This window comes from Ursus arctos, unplaced genomic scaffold, assembly GCF_023065955.2.
Source record: "Ursus arctos isolate Adak ecotype North America unplaced genomic scaffold, UrsArc2.0 scaffold_5, whole genome shotgun sequence".
Classification (NCBI taxonomy): Eukaryota; Metazoa; Chordata; class Mammalia; order Carnivora; family Ursidae; genus Ursus; species Ursus arctos.
In genome coordinates this window covers 53,070,107-53,087,258 of record NW_026623067.1, presented here as the reverse complement: position 1 = coordinate 53,087,258, position 17,152 = coordinate 53,070,107, and the positions used below count along the sequence as shown (strand labels likewise).

Here is a 17,152-nt window from a genome sequence, read left to right as displayed (position 1 = left end):
AGTTTAAACGAAACCGCATTGCATGCAGGGAGATGTAGTCCCCCTTCGCTCCCACATCTATTCTGCAATTAGGAAGAGATCGTTACTGAAGCGGGAGTTTCACCCCGAAAATTTATTTCTTGTTTTATCCCTTCTTTTTTCCTTTAATTTTATTCCTCCCATCAGTTGCAGATAATAACCAGATAATAACAATATAAATAGCAAAGCGTTCATATATACAAGGCTGTGCAGCCAAAGAGCTAGTGACAGGCAGGAGGAGGAGCGCAGAGGTCAACCCAGTGGCGCTGAGCCTCTTACTGCGCCTGTGCGCCAGCAGCGAACGCCGAGACCTCTGGGTAGGTGGCTCTACCCCGCCCCTCAGTTGAAGGCCGTGAGGGCTGCTTCTGCGGCACCGCTCCTCGTAGGATGGCTACTCTGATTGTAAACAAGCCTGGAGCGGGACTAGACAGTGGCCGTCAGGGCAGCCGGGGGACGGCCGTGGTGAAGGTGAGGGACCTTGCGTGCTCTGTTCTCCACCATCGGCCTCCCTTCGGTTCATCCCTCAGGTCGCGGCCGCGCCTCGGCCGTCTTCTTTGGGCCTTTGCGCCCCTCGCGGCTTTAAAGCCTTGCCCTCCCCTCCGCGATTTTTACCTTTGCGGGCGTGAAGTTACTTGATCTTCTGTTCATAACAATCCTCTACATGGCCGATGGGGACATTTGGGAAAAGGAGCTTATTTATGGGCCTGTGTTCCTGACTTTGGCCGGTTTTTGCTTAGGTCCTCTCCTTTTTGTTAATTAAGCCCAACGGGCGTTAGTTTATTTTTATTGAATTGAACCGTTGTTATCGCAAGATACTATATTAAATATTTTAGCTCGTTAATATCTACTTATGAGGTATGTGATAATTACCATTCGACAGGTGAAGAAACTCAGGTTTACGTTAACACAGTGTGTCATGGATCCAGGGTTGACTGCTTTTAAAATCTGGTTTTCATTATTGCGCTACTTCTATAACCAGTCATGTAGTAATGGTTGATCTGCCCCCTCCTCTCTTGTTAGTATGATCTGTCAACGCTTTGGAGAAGTGTCCCTGCCGCAGCATGGCTGAGCATTAATGTTAGGATATACGAATTGCCCTATGCTTCAGTGCTTCAAACTCTACCATGCTTAAATGCTTCAAAATGCATTTACTAACAAATCAATTGAAATATGTGGGAGTCAAATTTCCCTTCCACTATATATATATGGAGAGATCTGCAAGGGACACCTGATGTCATGGGTTTGTAGAATAACTTTCAGGACTGTTGTAATCTGAGTTATTGGTAATTCTCATTACTGGCTACATATTTAGAATAACTGAGGACTTAAAAGAAAAAAAAAAAAACCCTACTGATAATGCTCTTTCTCCCAAGTTCTCATTAACTTGACATCAGTATATTTTTTAAACATTCCCAGAAGTGATTTTAATGTGCAACCAAGGTTGAGAACCACTATACCAGATAATATCTGAAGTTAAGATCTTGGGTAATAGGCACCTATGATTTTCCCCCTAATGTTGGTTTTATATGACAACAAATGCTACATTTATGCTCACAGGTATATGATCTGATGGCTTTTGATTCATCTGGCCTTTATATATTAAGTTACTCTGAAGGTACACAACATATCTGAGATACAGAGGAGCCCTCTCATTAGGCATGTTATATAGTTGAGATTTTATTAAATTGTGCTTTATCTAAGTAGAGAATACTCGAAGATTATTTTGTGAATTGGCTTGAGTCAGTAAGTTGTAATTAGAATGGATATTATTGCTTTTTCTACTTTTGTTACCCTAGTTGCCTTAAAATCTCAAAAAATATACGAAAGCCTCATATGACTCAAATTTGTTACAGCACAGAGTTTGATATGTTAGAGGTTCACTTTGTTTTTATCTTCACATATAAAGTGTGCCTGAGCTGTGCAGTAGGGTAGTCCTTTTTGGCAAGATCCTTATATTGTAATTTGTAAGGCGTATGATGGCATCTATTTAAAAAACAGCAACTCATTGTCATTTTCATAGATGAAAGCAGAAATTATTCATTGGAAGGTGAAAGTTGAAGTATGTAATGCTAAAAGGTAAAATAATGAACAAGTTGATAATGACAGGGTTTTTTCATTAGAAAACTCAAAGACAAAAATCTGATGTTATGAAATTATTTACATTCAGAAAAGAGTCAGAAGGGGACGCCTGGGTGGCTCAGTCAGTTAAGTGTCTGTATTTGCCTCAGGTCATGATCCCAGGGTCCTGGAATAGAGCCCTACATCTGGCTCCTTGCTCAGCAGGGAGCCTCCTTCTCCCTCTGCGTGCCGCGCCCTCTACTTGAGCGTTGTGCGGGCTGTCTCTCTGATAAATAAATAAAATCTTTTTTTTAAAAAGAGGAAAAAAAAGAATCAGGAAAGTTTCTTTTGAAGAGTGAGTCTTCTTGGTCCATTTAAAATATATCTGGTTAGGGTGCCTGGCTGGCTCCGTTGGAGGAATGTGCTACTCTTGATTTCAGGGTGGTGAGTTTGAGCCCCATGTTGGGGGTAGAGATTACTAAAAAATGAATTAAAAACTTAAAAAAATAAAATATGTCTGTTTTATTAAAATTTGATTTACATGTAATAAGTTTGAAGCTCTCTTCATCATATTTGTGAAGTTGATAAAATTAAGAGTTTTTTCTTGTTTAGGGTTTAATTCCTTGTGCTGTGAGCCACAGTTCGTGTTTATAAATACTGAAGGAAGAATTTCTTACTCTATTTACTGAATTGATAGGAAATAGTCTAGTAAGTTTATTTTTGGACCCGTGTTTGGTTTATAAATCTGTAGTATGTTATTAGTGCTTTTTAAAAAAACCTTTAGTTGCAACTTAAGTTATTTTATCTTGTGTAATTATCGGGTCAGAGGTAAAAGATATGAATGGACTGAAATTTAATTTGATTGTTTGGAGTTTATGATCATAAACAAGTTTATTATGGTGTTACGAAAATGAGAACATTATAAAAACTGTTGCATTTATTTGATATCTAATTCTGTTATATCTTTTCTGTATTTGAATGAATTTGATATTTAAGTGAGAATATTTAAATGAAGCTTGTCCTGCCTTTTTTAAAAATTAAGATACATTTAAGTGTTTGTGTATAATACAATTTATGTGTAACTTTTCCCATGTTTTCCTTCCTTGTAGGGAGCCACTATTCCAGTGTAATCAGTTTCCTGTGTATCCTGCTAGAAAGATAGTATGCCTGTGTAAAAAAAATATATATAAATGTATGCTCTCTTTCCCCAGTTCTATGCAAAAGCTAAATATTCTCTATATTTTTCACTTTGCTGTATTCATATGAAATCATTCTATGTGCGTACATAAGAAACTTCCTTTTTCTCAACAAACTGCATGGTTTTGCAGTATATGAATGTACTATAATTTATTTTGCAGTCTGTATTGCTGTCTATTTATTTTGTTTCCAATCATTTGCAAATGCAAATGGTGCTGTAAGGAATAACATAGAGATCTTGTCACACATGTGTGATATATTTGTCAGATAAATTCCTGGAAATAGAATTACAAAGCTATGTAAACTTTTGATAGGTATTGTCAAATTGCCTTTCATAAAGCCTATATCATTCGATATTTCACAGCACTCAGCAGGTATAAGAATATCTGTTTTCCCACATCTTCACCAACACAAAGGGTTACACAAAATGTTATCAACCTGTTTGACCTAATCTGAAAAAAAGTATATTGGTTTAGGTTTAAGTGCATTTCAAAGTGTTTTGAGTGACATTGAACATCTTTTCATATATTTAAAGAGCTGTTTTTATGTCTTTTCTTGTGACCTGTGTGTTAAATTTAAGCCTCTTTTGAACCATACTGGGATGCAAGCCAATTATGAATTATCAGTTTACAGTGAAAGATGTTTGTATTTCATGCACTAAGTCCAAATTAATTACAGAGTTAATATTAAATTTTTAATGCATTAAGTCTGATTTCCACTGTGGATTTTCTGTTTTTTACCTTGCATTGTTTATTTGTTGGGGGATGGTGTTTGGGCTGAACTGTTTTTAATTTTTAATTTTGTCAGACTTTATTTATATAAGAATACTAGTACTGGGTTGTTTGGAATGCCCTGTTTCTGTGGGCTTTTTGGTCTAAGAAGAAAAGACAGGCTGGAAGCCAATAATGGAATTAACGTGTTTAGGGTGTTACGATACACTTACCATGGTGCTTGATGGCCCAAGGGATAGTGTGGTCATTTCAGTTGGAATGAGCTGTGGGTAGACTGAGATATACAGTTGTTTAGAAATTTGTTTGTTTATTAATGTTTAAAAAAAGGATCCACTAAGAAAATGTCTGTTTAGCTATTTCCTCAACATTAGCATAAAAAAGAGGCAAAAAGCAGTTTGTCATGTTCTGAGAACTACAAATTGTTTGATATAGTTTGAGAACAGAGTCTGAAGAGGGTGGCAGGGAAGCAGTAGGACAGAGGCCAGATGGTAGCAGGTTGTGGATGGCCAACATAGTAGTTTGTGATATAATTGAACAGTTCAGTGTGGGTATTTAAAAAAAAATAAATTAAAAATTGCGTAACACTTTGAATATATTGGGAAATAAAGGTACCAACAGTGGTTCATTGTTAAAAATATAGTTTGTTGACTAATTATAAAACATAATCTCTTGGGCTTGGGAATCAGAATATGCCGATTCCTGTCACTTCTTTTGACTGACTACATGGCCTTGGGCAAATCATGTGCCTGTAATTGGAACTTTATAGACAAAATATTTTCTAACCCAGGGGCATATTTATTAATTGAGAACAACGAATTGAAATTTAAGTCTTAGCTGACTGCTTTCTTGACTTTACATTATGTAATATAAATGGATACTAGAAAATACTTGAATATTACTTAACAGTCTGTTCTGAACAAATTCTTGATCATTTACAAGGGGTCATTGTCACCCTAGTACATATTTCAGATAATTTTGTTCAAACTATTGATGGTCTTTTGTGGGCTAGGTAATTGCAAAGAAATTGTTTAAGAACCCAACTTTGGTAGAATTCTATAGAATCAGATATAATGAATCAAAACATAATTTTCAAAAGATAAAGATGATGTTAATTTACAACATTATCTTGGTTCTCTGACAGTTGACATTTCAAGGAGATTTTACTATGATGTAATTTTTCTGGAGTCAGATGAAATGATAAAAGGTGATTTAAAGTTTTACGATCTAGAATAATTTAACTAGATTGATTTACTATATTAGATGGGACTTTTTTTTATCTTGAAGTATGTGTGCTTTTAAAATCATTTGAAGAGCACATGTTTCCTTTCCAAATATTAGGTGCTCGAGTGTGGAGTTTGTGAAGATGTCTTTTCTTTGCAAGGAGACAAAGTTCCTCGTCTTCTGCTTTGTGGCCACACAGTCTGTCATGACTGTCTCACCCGCCTCCCTCTTCATGGAAGAGCAATCCGTTGCCCTTTTGATCGACAAGTAACAGATCTAGGTAGGAAAATATATTGTATGTATTTAAGATTTAAAATTGGTTTATTTGTATGAAAAGGAGTTTGTATAGTCATTGATTGCTGCAGGTTCTGGGTTAGATGAGAGACGGGGAAAAATGTTATCTTCAGCTCTTCGAGTTCCATTTACTGAGAGGAATTATTTTAGATTAATAAGTGTATGTTTCATACAGTGGTTTTCAGACATGAATGCTAGCTTATTTGTAGTTATGAAATCAGTTTATTGGCTCTAAGCAGGTATTTTAAAGAAGGAATAGAGCAAAAATTGTGGGTGTGTTGCACACTGTGAGGGTGAATACTGGTGTGTGAAACTTTGTTTCAACTGTAAATATACACATATTTTAAAAGATTTACTTATATATAGATGTACGTTATCCTGTGTTATAATGGAAAATGTATTTCTTACTGTAGGTTGCTATAAAAAATATTTTAAAGCACTTGTTTTAATATATATAGTAAAAGTCATTGACAAGATAGGATTTATAAAGTTAAATGATATAAAATAGTAGAACTTTCAGTGTGTTTCTACTTACAATGCTGAGGAGTTTTTGTTTTTTTAAGAGAATTTTAACAAGACAATAGTTCTACCTTAAAAAGATAACATGGAAAATTTGAATTTTGAAAATTTAGACATTATTAATGATTAAATACATGACAAATTACTATTGAGGTATGAGGTAAAATGATTAAGATTCCATTTTGTTAGATTTAGTTTTTATTTATTTATTCTAGGAGATTCAGGTGTTTGGGGATTGAAAAAAAATTTTGCTTTATTGGAGCTTTTGGAACGACTGCAGAATGGACATATTGGTCAGTATGGAGCTGCAGAAGAAGCCATTGGGATATCTGGAGAGGTATTGCTAGAACTTGATGAAATATTTTTATGAGCATGACTTTTTTCTTTTAATTTAAAATATTTGCCATTAAAAGCGCAATCTTACCTCACTTGCTCTAGCAGATAGGATTCCAGAAACAACTTTTCATTACATTACAGTTTTGTAGGCAACAATATTCCCAGCTGAACAGCAAGTAAAACTTAAACTTGAATTCTCTGAAAATAGTATACCCGAAGTATGTTTTATGTATGAACTTATTTCCTTATTGTAATTCACTTCTACCCAAGGATAAAGTCAAAGACTAAGAAGGTTACTGAAGGGTAAGAAAAAGGTGTAAGATACATATTAAACCAGAGGGTGCAAAAGTGAATCAACAATAAATAGTATAGCACAAAGAAAGAGGAACTCCTTGAAAGAGGCCAGTTAGTGTAGAGGCCAAATGCCTTAAAAATAGCAGTAGCTCCAGAGGGATTTACTACTATTAAATATCTTCATGAAAAGTTTAAACTGTGTGTAAGTATACTCTCTTTATCCAACTGGCCAATCATCCAGTAAATATTAGAACGAAGTTCATTAACACAGGTTAAAATACATTTTTATTTTTTTAGTTTTTCAATTAAGTAGGCTCCACGCCCAATGTGGGGCTTGAACTCGCAACCCTGAAATCAAGAGTTGCATGCTCAATGGACTGAGCCAGCCAGGTGCTCCTTAAAATACATTTTTAATGCTTGAAGAATTGTCCACATAGCTCATATACTGTACTAGATGTAAGAACAGTTGTAGTAAATAACAGTTAATGATTTTGGTGTTCAACTTTAAAATCACAGGTTTAGTATAAGGAAAAATATGTCAGATTGATTTCTACTTCTCTTATTAAATCATGATTTCTTTATGTAAAGTGAATCACTGAAGTGAATTTCAAACTGGAGCACTGTTTTATTTTTTTCCTTCAAGATTTTATTTAAATTCAAGTTGGTTATCATGTAGTGTAGTATTAGTTTCAGGGGTAAATTTAGTGATTCATCACTTGGATATAACAGCCAGTGCTCATTACATCATGTGCCCTTCCTTAATGCCTGTCACCCACTAATCCATCCCCCAGCCCACCTCCCCTCCAGCAACCCTCAGTTTGTTCCCTATAGTTAAGCATCTCTTATTGGTTTGCCTCCCTCTCTGTTTTTATCTTATATTTTTCTTTCCCTTCCCCCTTGTTCATCTTTTTTGTTTCTTAGATTCCACATATGAGTGAAATCGTATTGTATTTGTCTTTCACTGACTGATTTATTTTGCTTAGCATAATACCCTCTAGTTCCATCCACGTTGTTGCAAATTTCATTCTCTTTTATGGCTGAGTAATATTCCATTGCATATACATACCACATTTTATCCATTCATCTGTCAGTGGACATTTGGGCTTTTTCAGTATTTCGGCTGTTGTAGATAGTGCTGCTATAAACACTGGGGTGCATGTGCCCCTTCAAATTACTATTTTTGTATCCTTTGGCTAAATACCTAGTAGTATAATTGCTGGGTTGTAGGGTAGCTCTATTTTTAACTTTTTGAGGAACCTTCATACTGTCCTACAGAGTGGCTGCACCGGTTTGTATTCCCACCAACAATGCAAAGGGTTCCCCTTCCTCTGCATCCTTGCTAATGTCTGTTGTTTCCGAGCTGTTAATTTTAGCCATTCTGACTGGTGTGAGGTGGTATCTCATTGTGATTTTGATTTGTAGTTCCCTAATAATGAGTGATGTTGAGCATTTTTCATGTGTCTATTGGCCATTTATATGTTGTCTTTTGAGAAATGTCTATTCATGTTTTCTGCCAGTTCTTAACTGGATTTTTTTTTTTTTTTTGAGGGTTGATAAGTTGAGTTTGATAAGTTCTTTATAGATTTTGGATACTGGCCCTTTATCTGGTATGTCATTTGCAAATATCTTCTCCCATTCCATTGGTTGCCTTTAATTTTGTTAGTTGTTTCCTTTGCTGTGCAGAAGCTTTTCGTCAGTTTTTCTTTTGTTTTCCCTTGCCTCTGGAGATGTGTCTAGCAAGAAGTTGCTGCGGCTGAGGTTCCAGAGGTTGCAGTCTATGTTCTTTTCTAGGATTTTGATGTTTTCCTATCTCACATTTAGGTCTTGAATTCATTTTGAATTTCTTTTTGTGTATACTGTAAGAAAGTGGTCCAGTTTCATTCTTCTGCATGTTGCTGTCCAGTTTTCCCAACACCATTTGTTGTGAAGAGACTGTTTTTTCCATTGGATATTCTTTACTGCTTTGTCAAAGATCAGTTGACTATAGAGTTGCCGGGAGCACTGTTTTCTAATATTTTTGTAGTTCTTTCACATGCTGTATCTTTTATCTTTCAGAAGACATTAGAATATTGTCTAATATTGACCTCGTAAATTATTTGTCAGTTCTGGAACACAGAAGACATGATTTTTTAATTTTACATGTACATGTTTCTCATAATTGCAAATAAAAAATGTTTACCTTTGGGTTCATTTTTCAGTTTAATGTGATATTTAATGACACCATGAATGTATTTTCTAATTTTTATTTCTGAAACAATTTATGCCAAATTACTCCCTTTCCAATTATGGCCTTTTAATATTCAGCATAAGTTTCAGAACATCCTTGATTATCAGATGTGTAAAATTTTTCAAGTTGGATGCTTTTTAGTAACTCATAAAAATTAGAAATAATATTTAAAAGCTTATATATAACATAGGTTTTATTTGTTTATTTTTTATTTGCTTAAGTCAGTGCTTTTTCAGCCAGGATCGTGCAGTGAACTCACCTGTGGAGTTTTAGAAAAAAATACAAAGCTCAGGCTTCTACTACAACCTATTGGAATAAGTATTTCCTAGGTTAGAATCTGGGCATCTGTGTTTTTAAAAACTTTGCAGCTGATTCTTGTGCGTACATGTGCTTCTCAAAATAGCATTTGCATTTCTCTTTTTTCTATACATCACCATGATAAGTAGTATTTAAAGCAGTTTCAGGGGAGCACCTGTCTGTCTCAGTCAGTAGAGTATGGGACTCTTGACCTCAGGGTTGTAAGTTCGAGCCCCACATTGGGTATAGACATTACTTAAAAATAAAATCTTAAAAAAAATTAAGCAGTGAGGATGTATTTATTATCAATTTTTTTAGTTTTAAAAATAGAATTCTAGCCTGTATTGTTCAGTTTCTTTTATGTAATATGAGGGGATTTCATTGAAGATATCTACACTGACTGTGAATCTATGAGAACAGTTTTATTTTTGGCCTCAAATCCATAGCATATATTGATAATCAATTTTGGAAATAGCTTCTCACTTACCTATAGAAGTGAATACTTTCATAGATGAGTCATAAATTACCTTTTTACTTAATTACCAGTATACCTTCATATATAAAGCTTGGTCAGTTAAAAAAAGATTATGGGCTTTTATTTTTTAAAATTTGTCATGTTATAATGATTGAGGTTCAGTTTGAAGACATTAATTTTTTGTTTGTCAGAGCATCATTCGTTGTGATGAAGATGAAGCTCACGTTGCATCTGTATATTGTACTGTATGTGCAACTCATTTGTGCTCAGAGTGTTCTCAAGTTACTCATTCTACAAAGACATTAGCAAAACACAGACGAGTGCCTCTAGCTGATAAACCTCATGAGAAAACCATGTGCTCCCAGCATCAGGTACATGCCATTGAGTTTGTTTGCTTGGAAGAAGGCTGTCAAACTAGCCCACTTATGTGCTGTGTCTGCAAAGAATATGGAAAACACCAAGGTCACAAGGTATGATTATAATTAGACTGGATGACTCTACCTAGTTTACCAACCTACCATTTATTTCCATTGATTTGGTTCTTTATGCCAAGTAGGGATAGAAGAAAAGTTCAGTAATGAATGAGTTGAACTTGGTAGCATGAAAAGAAACAAGAGATTTAATTTCTGAATATCATAACAAAAACTTCAGAGAGGCCTTATCATTTTCTTCACTGAAAAATAGCTTTCCAGTAGGAAACAAAATTTCTTTGTGTGCATGTTTTCATAATGCACTGGATTGTGTTGACAATATTTATGTCTGTTGATGAACTGCTGTTTATGGTGAAATTATAAAGTGAATCTCTTGGATTCTTTTTTTTTTTTTTGAGGGAGGGAGAGAGGGGGGTGATGGGGGTAGAGGGAGAAGGAGAGAAAATATCTTTTTTTTAAAAAAGGTTTATTTATTTTAGAGAATGAGAGAGAACGTGGTGGGGGAGGGGCAGAGGAAGAGGGAGAAACAAACTTCAGCAGACTCTGTGCTGAGCGTGGAGCCAGAAGCAGGGCTTGATGTGGGGCTTAACTCGGGGCTCGATCCCACGACCCTAAAATCACAACCTGAGCCAAAACTAAGAGTCAGAGGTTTAACGGACTCTGCCATCCAGGCACCCCAAGGAAGAGAGAGAATCTTAAGCAGGCTCTATGCCCAGCCTGATGGGGGGGTGGATCTCACAACCCTGAGATCACAACTTGAGCTGAAATCAAGAGTTGGACGCTTAACCAACTGAGCCACCCAGGCACCCCATCTTGGACTGTTATTAAGCAGTAAATGGACTCCCAAATTCTAAATTGTTTCTTTGGAGGAGATATAGTTTTGGGGTGAAGGTAAATTAGTATTTATTACCTGTGCTTTTTGTAAATGTGTTATAAAAGCCACTTGGCTGATGCTTTTTTATCATTGGAGTGATTTAAGTAGCATTTTATATCATTAGTCAATACTGTGAGTTCTTTTCTATAATTTTGTTGTACTTTAGCATTCAGTACTGGAACCAGAAGCTAACCAAATCCGAGCATCAATTTTAGATATGGCTCACTGCATACGGACCTTCACTGAGGAAATTTCAGATTATTCCAGAAAATTAGTTGGAATCGTTCAGCACATTGAAGGAGGAGAACAAATAGTGGAAGATGGAATTGGAATGGCCCACACAGAACACGTATGGAATTTTTTTCTTCTTTCTTTACCTTCTTACCCTTTTTACTTCTAACCTTTTCATCTTCTTGTATTTAATGAACAATTACATTGTGCTAGTATTACACTAGTCACTGAAAATAAGTTTTTAAAAAAGGCTTTGTATTCATGGAATTTATAATCCATTATAGAAGAAAGCCAGTTTCAAATGTGGTAACTATTTTGTGGGGGAAGTACAGGATGCCTTGGCAGTGCCTAAGAGGGGCATTAATTTAGCTGAGTCAGGGAAAGCTTCCCAGAATACAAGATACTAAACTGAGATTTGCTAAGAAATTTAGTCAGGGAGAAGAGTGGAGTGGGGAGTGAATTGTCCCACTGAGGGAAGCATATGTTAAATGCCTGGAAGTGAGAATTGGATACATTATTGAAACAACTCAGTTCACTACACTTGGATCTTTGAGTATTGGATGGGGCATAGCAAGAAAAAATGTTGGAGTGAAGGGCCAAATTGTGCAGGATCTTTTTAGCTATGTGAAAGAGTTTAGACTTTATCACAAGAGCAGTGATGAGCAATTGAAAATTTAGCATAGGAATAGAATAATCAGATTTGCATTTAGAAAGGTAGCTCTTCAATGTAGAAAATGAATTGGAAGTAGGAAAACCCATTAATAGGAGGTTGCTGAAATTATCTGGTTAAGAGTTGTTTATGGCCTATAATACTACAGTAGTGAGAATGGAGAGAGGTAGATGGGCTTGAGATTTTAGAGTAGTATAGAGTAGGTAGGTCTTAGTGATTGATTGGTAATATTGATTGCATAAGTAACTTGAAGGGTCAGGCATGATGCCTGAATTTCTATCTTGCCCAAGTGATTGGATGGTGATATCATGCATTAATGGGGGAAGTGGAAGAATTTTGGGAGGGATAATGGGACCAAGGTAATAAGTTTAGTTAAGATACTGAATTTATTATGTCTGTGAAATAATAAGGAAAATATCCTTCAGTGAACTGAAGAGTAAGTGGGTTTTGGGAAGTGAGTGTGTTTAACTTTTAAGAAGTTTCACTGTAAAGAGAAGGAAAGAAATAAGGGGATAGTTATAGCCTTGTTTTTAAAAATTGAATTGTGGAGGAGAAAGGAATATTTTCAGATGGGAATATACAGGAACATACAAAAATATAATGTTTTGCTTTGGTAATCAAACAAATTTAAAGCTAAGTCATTGGGGAATAATGCTAGTACTGCTTTGTCAAATATAGTAGCCATTACCCACATATGGCTATTTAAGTTTAAATTATTTAAAAATCAAAACAGAAAATTTGGTTTTTCAGTTTCACTAGCTGTATTTCAAGTATATTCAAGTACATATAGCTAGTGGCTACCATAATGGACCACACAGATACAGAACGTATCCATCATCACAGAAGGCTCTATTGGACATTTTGTGCTAGAGTGAAAATATTTTATTCAGTGAATATTTACTGAACATATATAGGAGCTAGACACTCTTTTAGCATTGTTCTAGCTAAGGAGATAACTGCTGTATAAGTCAAAAACCTCTGCCTTTACAGTTTATATTCTAATATGGGAAAAGGGTCAATACTTACGGCAAAAGTATGTTAGGTGCTTTGGAGAATAACAAGAGAAAGGGAGTGTGCACTTTTATATGGGGTGTTCGTGGATAGACTCCCTGAAAAAGGAACATTGAGCAAAGAGGTAAAGCAGATGAGAAAGGGAACTATGCTAATATTTGGGGGAAAGGCATTCCAGGCAGAGAGAAGAGCAAGTGCAAAGGTCCTGAGGTACCTGGTGCACTTAAGAAACTGTGGAGTGCTCACTAAGTAGCACGTATACGAAAATTGGAATGATACAGCAAAGATCTTTAACATGGTGCCTGTGTGAGGATGATTTGCAAATTTGTGAAGTGTTCCATATTTTTAGGGATTAAGAGGTACAGGCTTCCAGTTATAAAATAAATAAGTCACAGAAATGAAAAGTACAGCATAGGGAGGAATATAGTCAATAATATTGTAATAAGGTTGTATGGTGACAGATGGTGACTGTACTTATTGTGGTGAGCACTGAGTAATGTGTAGAATTGTCAGATCACTATGTTGTATACCTGGAACTAATATAACATTGTACGTCAACCAAACTTTGATAAAAACAAACAAAACACTGTGGAGAGGCTAAATGCAGGTAGAGTAGGATGACAGAGTGTAGCAGGATTTGAGATCAGAAAAGGTCTTATGAGGTACTTGCTCTTCTTTCTGTCAGGAATGCTCTTCTTCAAGATACTGATGTGGTTTCCACTCTTACCTTCTTCAGGTCTTTACTCAGATGTCACTTTCTCAGGGCGTCTGTCCTTGAACACCCCACATAAAGGATTTTGGTATTTACTCTGAGTGGAATGGGAAACCATTGGAGAATTTGGGGCAAAAGAATAATTGTTTCTGACTTAACGTTTTAAAAAGGATCGGTCTGGCTGCTGGGTGGGGAATACGCTGTAGAGGGCAGGAGTGATCTAGAGAGACCAATTAGAAGACTATTGTAATAATCAGGTGAGAGATGGTAATGTCATAGATCAGGTTGGTGGACGGGGAGGTGGTGAGGCTTGATCAGATTTTGGATATACTTTGAAGTCAGCAGAATTTTCTGAGGGACTAGTTATGGAATATGAAAGAGAAGTATTAAGGGTGACTCCAGTTTTTTTTTAGCTTGAACAGCATGGAGGATAGCATTACCATTTACTGAGAAGGAAGGAAACTAGGTTTGGCCGTGGGAGAGACCAGAGAGTAGGTATTCCATTTTGCTTCAGATGTCACTTAAACAGTTGGATGTCCAAAGGCTGCGGTTAAGGAGAAAGATCAAGTGTTGAGATAGCAATTTTGGAATTTTTAAGAATATAGATGATATTTAAATTTTCATTAATTCACATATAAAATCTTTGTTATGGTTAAAGTTGTTTTAAACTAATTTTAATTTCCTTAGGTACCAGGTACTGCAGAGAATGCCCGGTCATGTGTCCGAGCTTATTTTTCTGATCTACATGAAACTTTGTGTCGTCAAGAAGAAATGGCTCTAAGTGTTGTTGATGCTCATGTTCGAGAAAAACTGATTTGGCTCAGGCAGCAACAAGAAGATATGACTATTTTATTGTCCCAGGTTTCAACAGCCTGTCTCCATTGTGAAAAGACTTTGCAACAGGTAGGTAGTTTAAACATGGTTAGGACATACTTTAAGAAGGAGGGTTTATAAGGTTAAGCAGATAATTACCAGATAATTACCACTAGTGTATTTTATTGATAAATATTTTCATATTATTACTATACATTACTGCATGCATTAACGTTGTGCTCAGGACGTGTTCTCTAACCTTGAATTGCTCCACCGACCATGTCAGTGTCCTCTCCTTCATGTGCCCTTCACACCATAAAACCATGAGTTCTGGAAGCTTTTTATGTCTTGTCATTCTTCAGTCATGCCAAGCCCTTTAACTCTCCTTTGCTAAGCATGTACTGTTCTGTTTGCTTGGTGGGCTTATATCTCCCTTTTCTGATAGTGGAAATCCTTCTTCAAAGTCTAGCTCAAATGTTTGCTATTCTTTAAAACTATCTCTTCCTTGCTGTTTTCTTGGGTGCCTCTCTAGAATGTACTACCTATCTCTGCTCTAATTCATTGGTTTTTAACTTTGATGTCACAGTAATCTTTTTTTTTTTTTTAAGATTTTATTTATTTGAGAGAGAGGGTGTGTGTGTGAGCAAGAGTGAGCACAAGCAGGGTGGAAGGGCCGAGGGAGAGGGAGAAGCAGGCTCTCTGCTGAGCAGGGAGCCCGATGTGGACTTGATCCCAGGACCCTGAGATCTTGACTTGAGCTGAAGGCAGACGCTTAACAGACTGAGCCACTCAGGCTCCCTAGCCTATGTTTTTTGATGATTGAGGTGTCATAAGCAATTTGTTTTACCCAGTTTTCAAATGATATACTTTTAAAATAAATTAGATTTAAGATTATTTTGCCAAAAATGTCAGTCTTACTCATTTCTGTTTGGATCTGCTCTCAGGAGTGGGTGATGTAAGGGTCATTATTGCCCTAGGAATTCCCAGTAAGCTGTAGTGTATCTCATCTTTACTGACATATTACTAGTAAATATGTTGATTGCAAATCATTGTAGAGCTAAACTTACTACTGTTGTAGAGCTTTTTCTCTTAAATAACTGATTAGACTTATATGAATGTGGCCAGGCTATAAATACAACAGTCTTGAGCTATTGTTTAGCCCTTATCACACTGAATTGTAGTATGTATATGCCATTTATAAAGTTGTCTTTGAGCTTCAGTCCTATTCTTCTTTCCTCTGCTCTGTGATTTTTGGGACCGAAACGCTACTAACCACATATCTGCTTTACCAGCTGGCTTCTTGTTTAGGCTCTACTAACAGGAGACAGGAGAGGAAGCTGGAAAGTAGAGGTGGTTTCCTTGGGGTTCCCATTTGCTTGGGGTTCCTGTGAATTTCACTGCTCACATGAGGAGACCACTTTCCTTAGAGAGCTGAGTTTAGGCTCCATGGGGGCCTTCCTGTAAGGTTCTAAATTTTAATTATTCTAGCATGTGCCTTTTATTCTCCCAGCCCTGGTGATAGCTGTTCCCTACAGTTGCTTTCCTCATGATACCTCAGAGTTCTTTTTACCCTTTCTGTTACCTAGTTAATAACTACACCTAGTTAACAATTCTTCATATGAAATTCTTTCTGCTCACATAACTGGTATGGTTATTCTCTCCTGATTTGAACCTGAATGATATAATATGCATTGTTTATCCTTCTAGATGTTGACTGGATGCATCTTGTTCATCTTTGTGTCTGGATAGAAAGAGCTTAATAAATACTTGTTCAGCTCATGATGGGTAATCAAGCTACACAGCAAAGTCAGAAAGGGATTATGTCTACATCCCATTTGCTTGAATACTTTAAAGCATTTTTATATTTATTATTTTAAAAAGTATGCTCATAGTTACTGAAATATTTAGAGGTATTTTAGAGTTTCTGAAGCTTTTCATCAGAGTGATTGCTAATTGTTAATGATATGATATCATCTCACTGTCTTAATGCAAATGAAATTAGGGTCTTACTAGTCATTCTTCATATCAACTTTAAAAAAAACTTTTTTTAAAGTTTTATTTATTTAAGTAATCTTTATACCCATCATGGGGCTTGAACTCACAACCCTGAGATCAAGAGTCACATGCTCTTCCAACTGAGCCAGGCAAGCGTCCAAACTTTTACTTTGATTTACGGCCATAGAACCGTAACCCCAACCAATATTCTTTTTTTCTTTTTTAAGATTTTATTTCTTTATTTGAGAGAGAGTGTGTGAGAGAAGGAGCAGGGAGAGAGGGAGAAGCAGACTCCCCACCAAGCAGGGAGCCTGACTTGGGGCTTGATCCCGGGACTCCAGGATCATGACCGGAGCTGAAGACAGATGCTCAACTGACTGAGCCACCCAGACCCCCCCCCCAATATTCTTAAAAGTTCTTGCCACAGATATAATTAAACAGAGAAATAGATAGAACATCACACATTTATTACCAATTTTGAGAACAAAGCTTAATCATCCTTCCCCTCCAAAAAAATGAGGCATCATCTAAGTCCAAGGCATGATACTAAATGGTGAGGATTTGTCTATTCATTTAGCAAATATGTTTTGAGTGCCTATCATGTGCTACGTACATTCTAGATACATGGGCTATCTTGGTAAACAAAACAAACAAAAAGCTATAATCTTGTGGAATTAGCATTCTAGCAAGGAGAAGATAGACAATAAACCACAACCATATCTAAATAAGTAAATTATACAGCATGTTA

General features: G+C 36.2%; 1 protein-coding gene and 1 non-coding gene across 2 annotated transcripts in view; both read left to right on the top strand.

The window, feature by feature from the left end:
- The first annotated feature begins 64 nt into the window (after positions 1 to 64).
- TRIM23 (tripartite motif containing 23) overlaps positions 65 to 17,152 on the top strand; it is a 32,243-nt gene continuing 15,155 nt past the window's right edge. Inside the window, exons 1-6 of the mRNA XM_026498890.4 lie at positions 65 to 486; positions 5,343 to 5,505; positions 6,254 to 6,375; positions 9,859 to 10,137; positions 11,139 to 11,321; positions 14,284 to 14,499. Of these exons, the coding sequence (XP_026354675.1) occupies positions 406 to 486; positions 5,343 to 5,505; positions 6,254 to 6,375; positions 9,859 to 10,137; positions 11,139 to 11,321; positions 14,284 to 14,499 (1,044 nt within the window). The 5' untranslated portion in view covers positions 65 to 405. The remainder of the gene's footprint in view (positions 487 to 5,342; positions 5,506 to 6,253; positions 6,376 to 9,858; positions 10,138 to 11,138; positions 11,322 to 14,283; positions 14,500 to 17,152) is intronic.
- Positions 13,123 to 13,231, top strand: LOC113255412 (U6 spliceosomal RNA). The gene has a single exon (XR_003316291.1). It is a non-coding gene; the product is annotated as a U6 spliceosomal RNA (small nuclear RNA).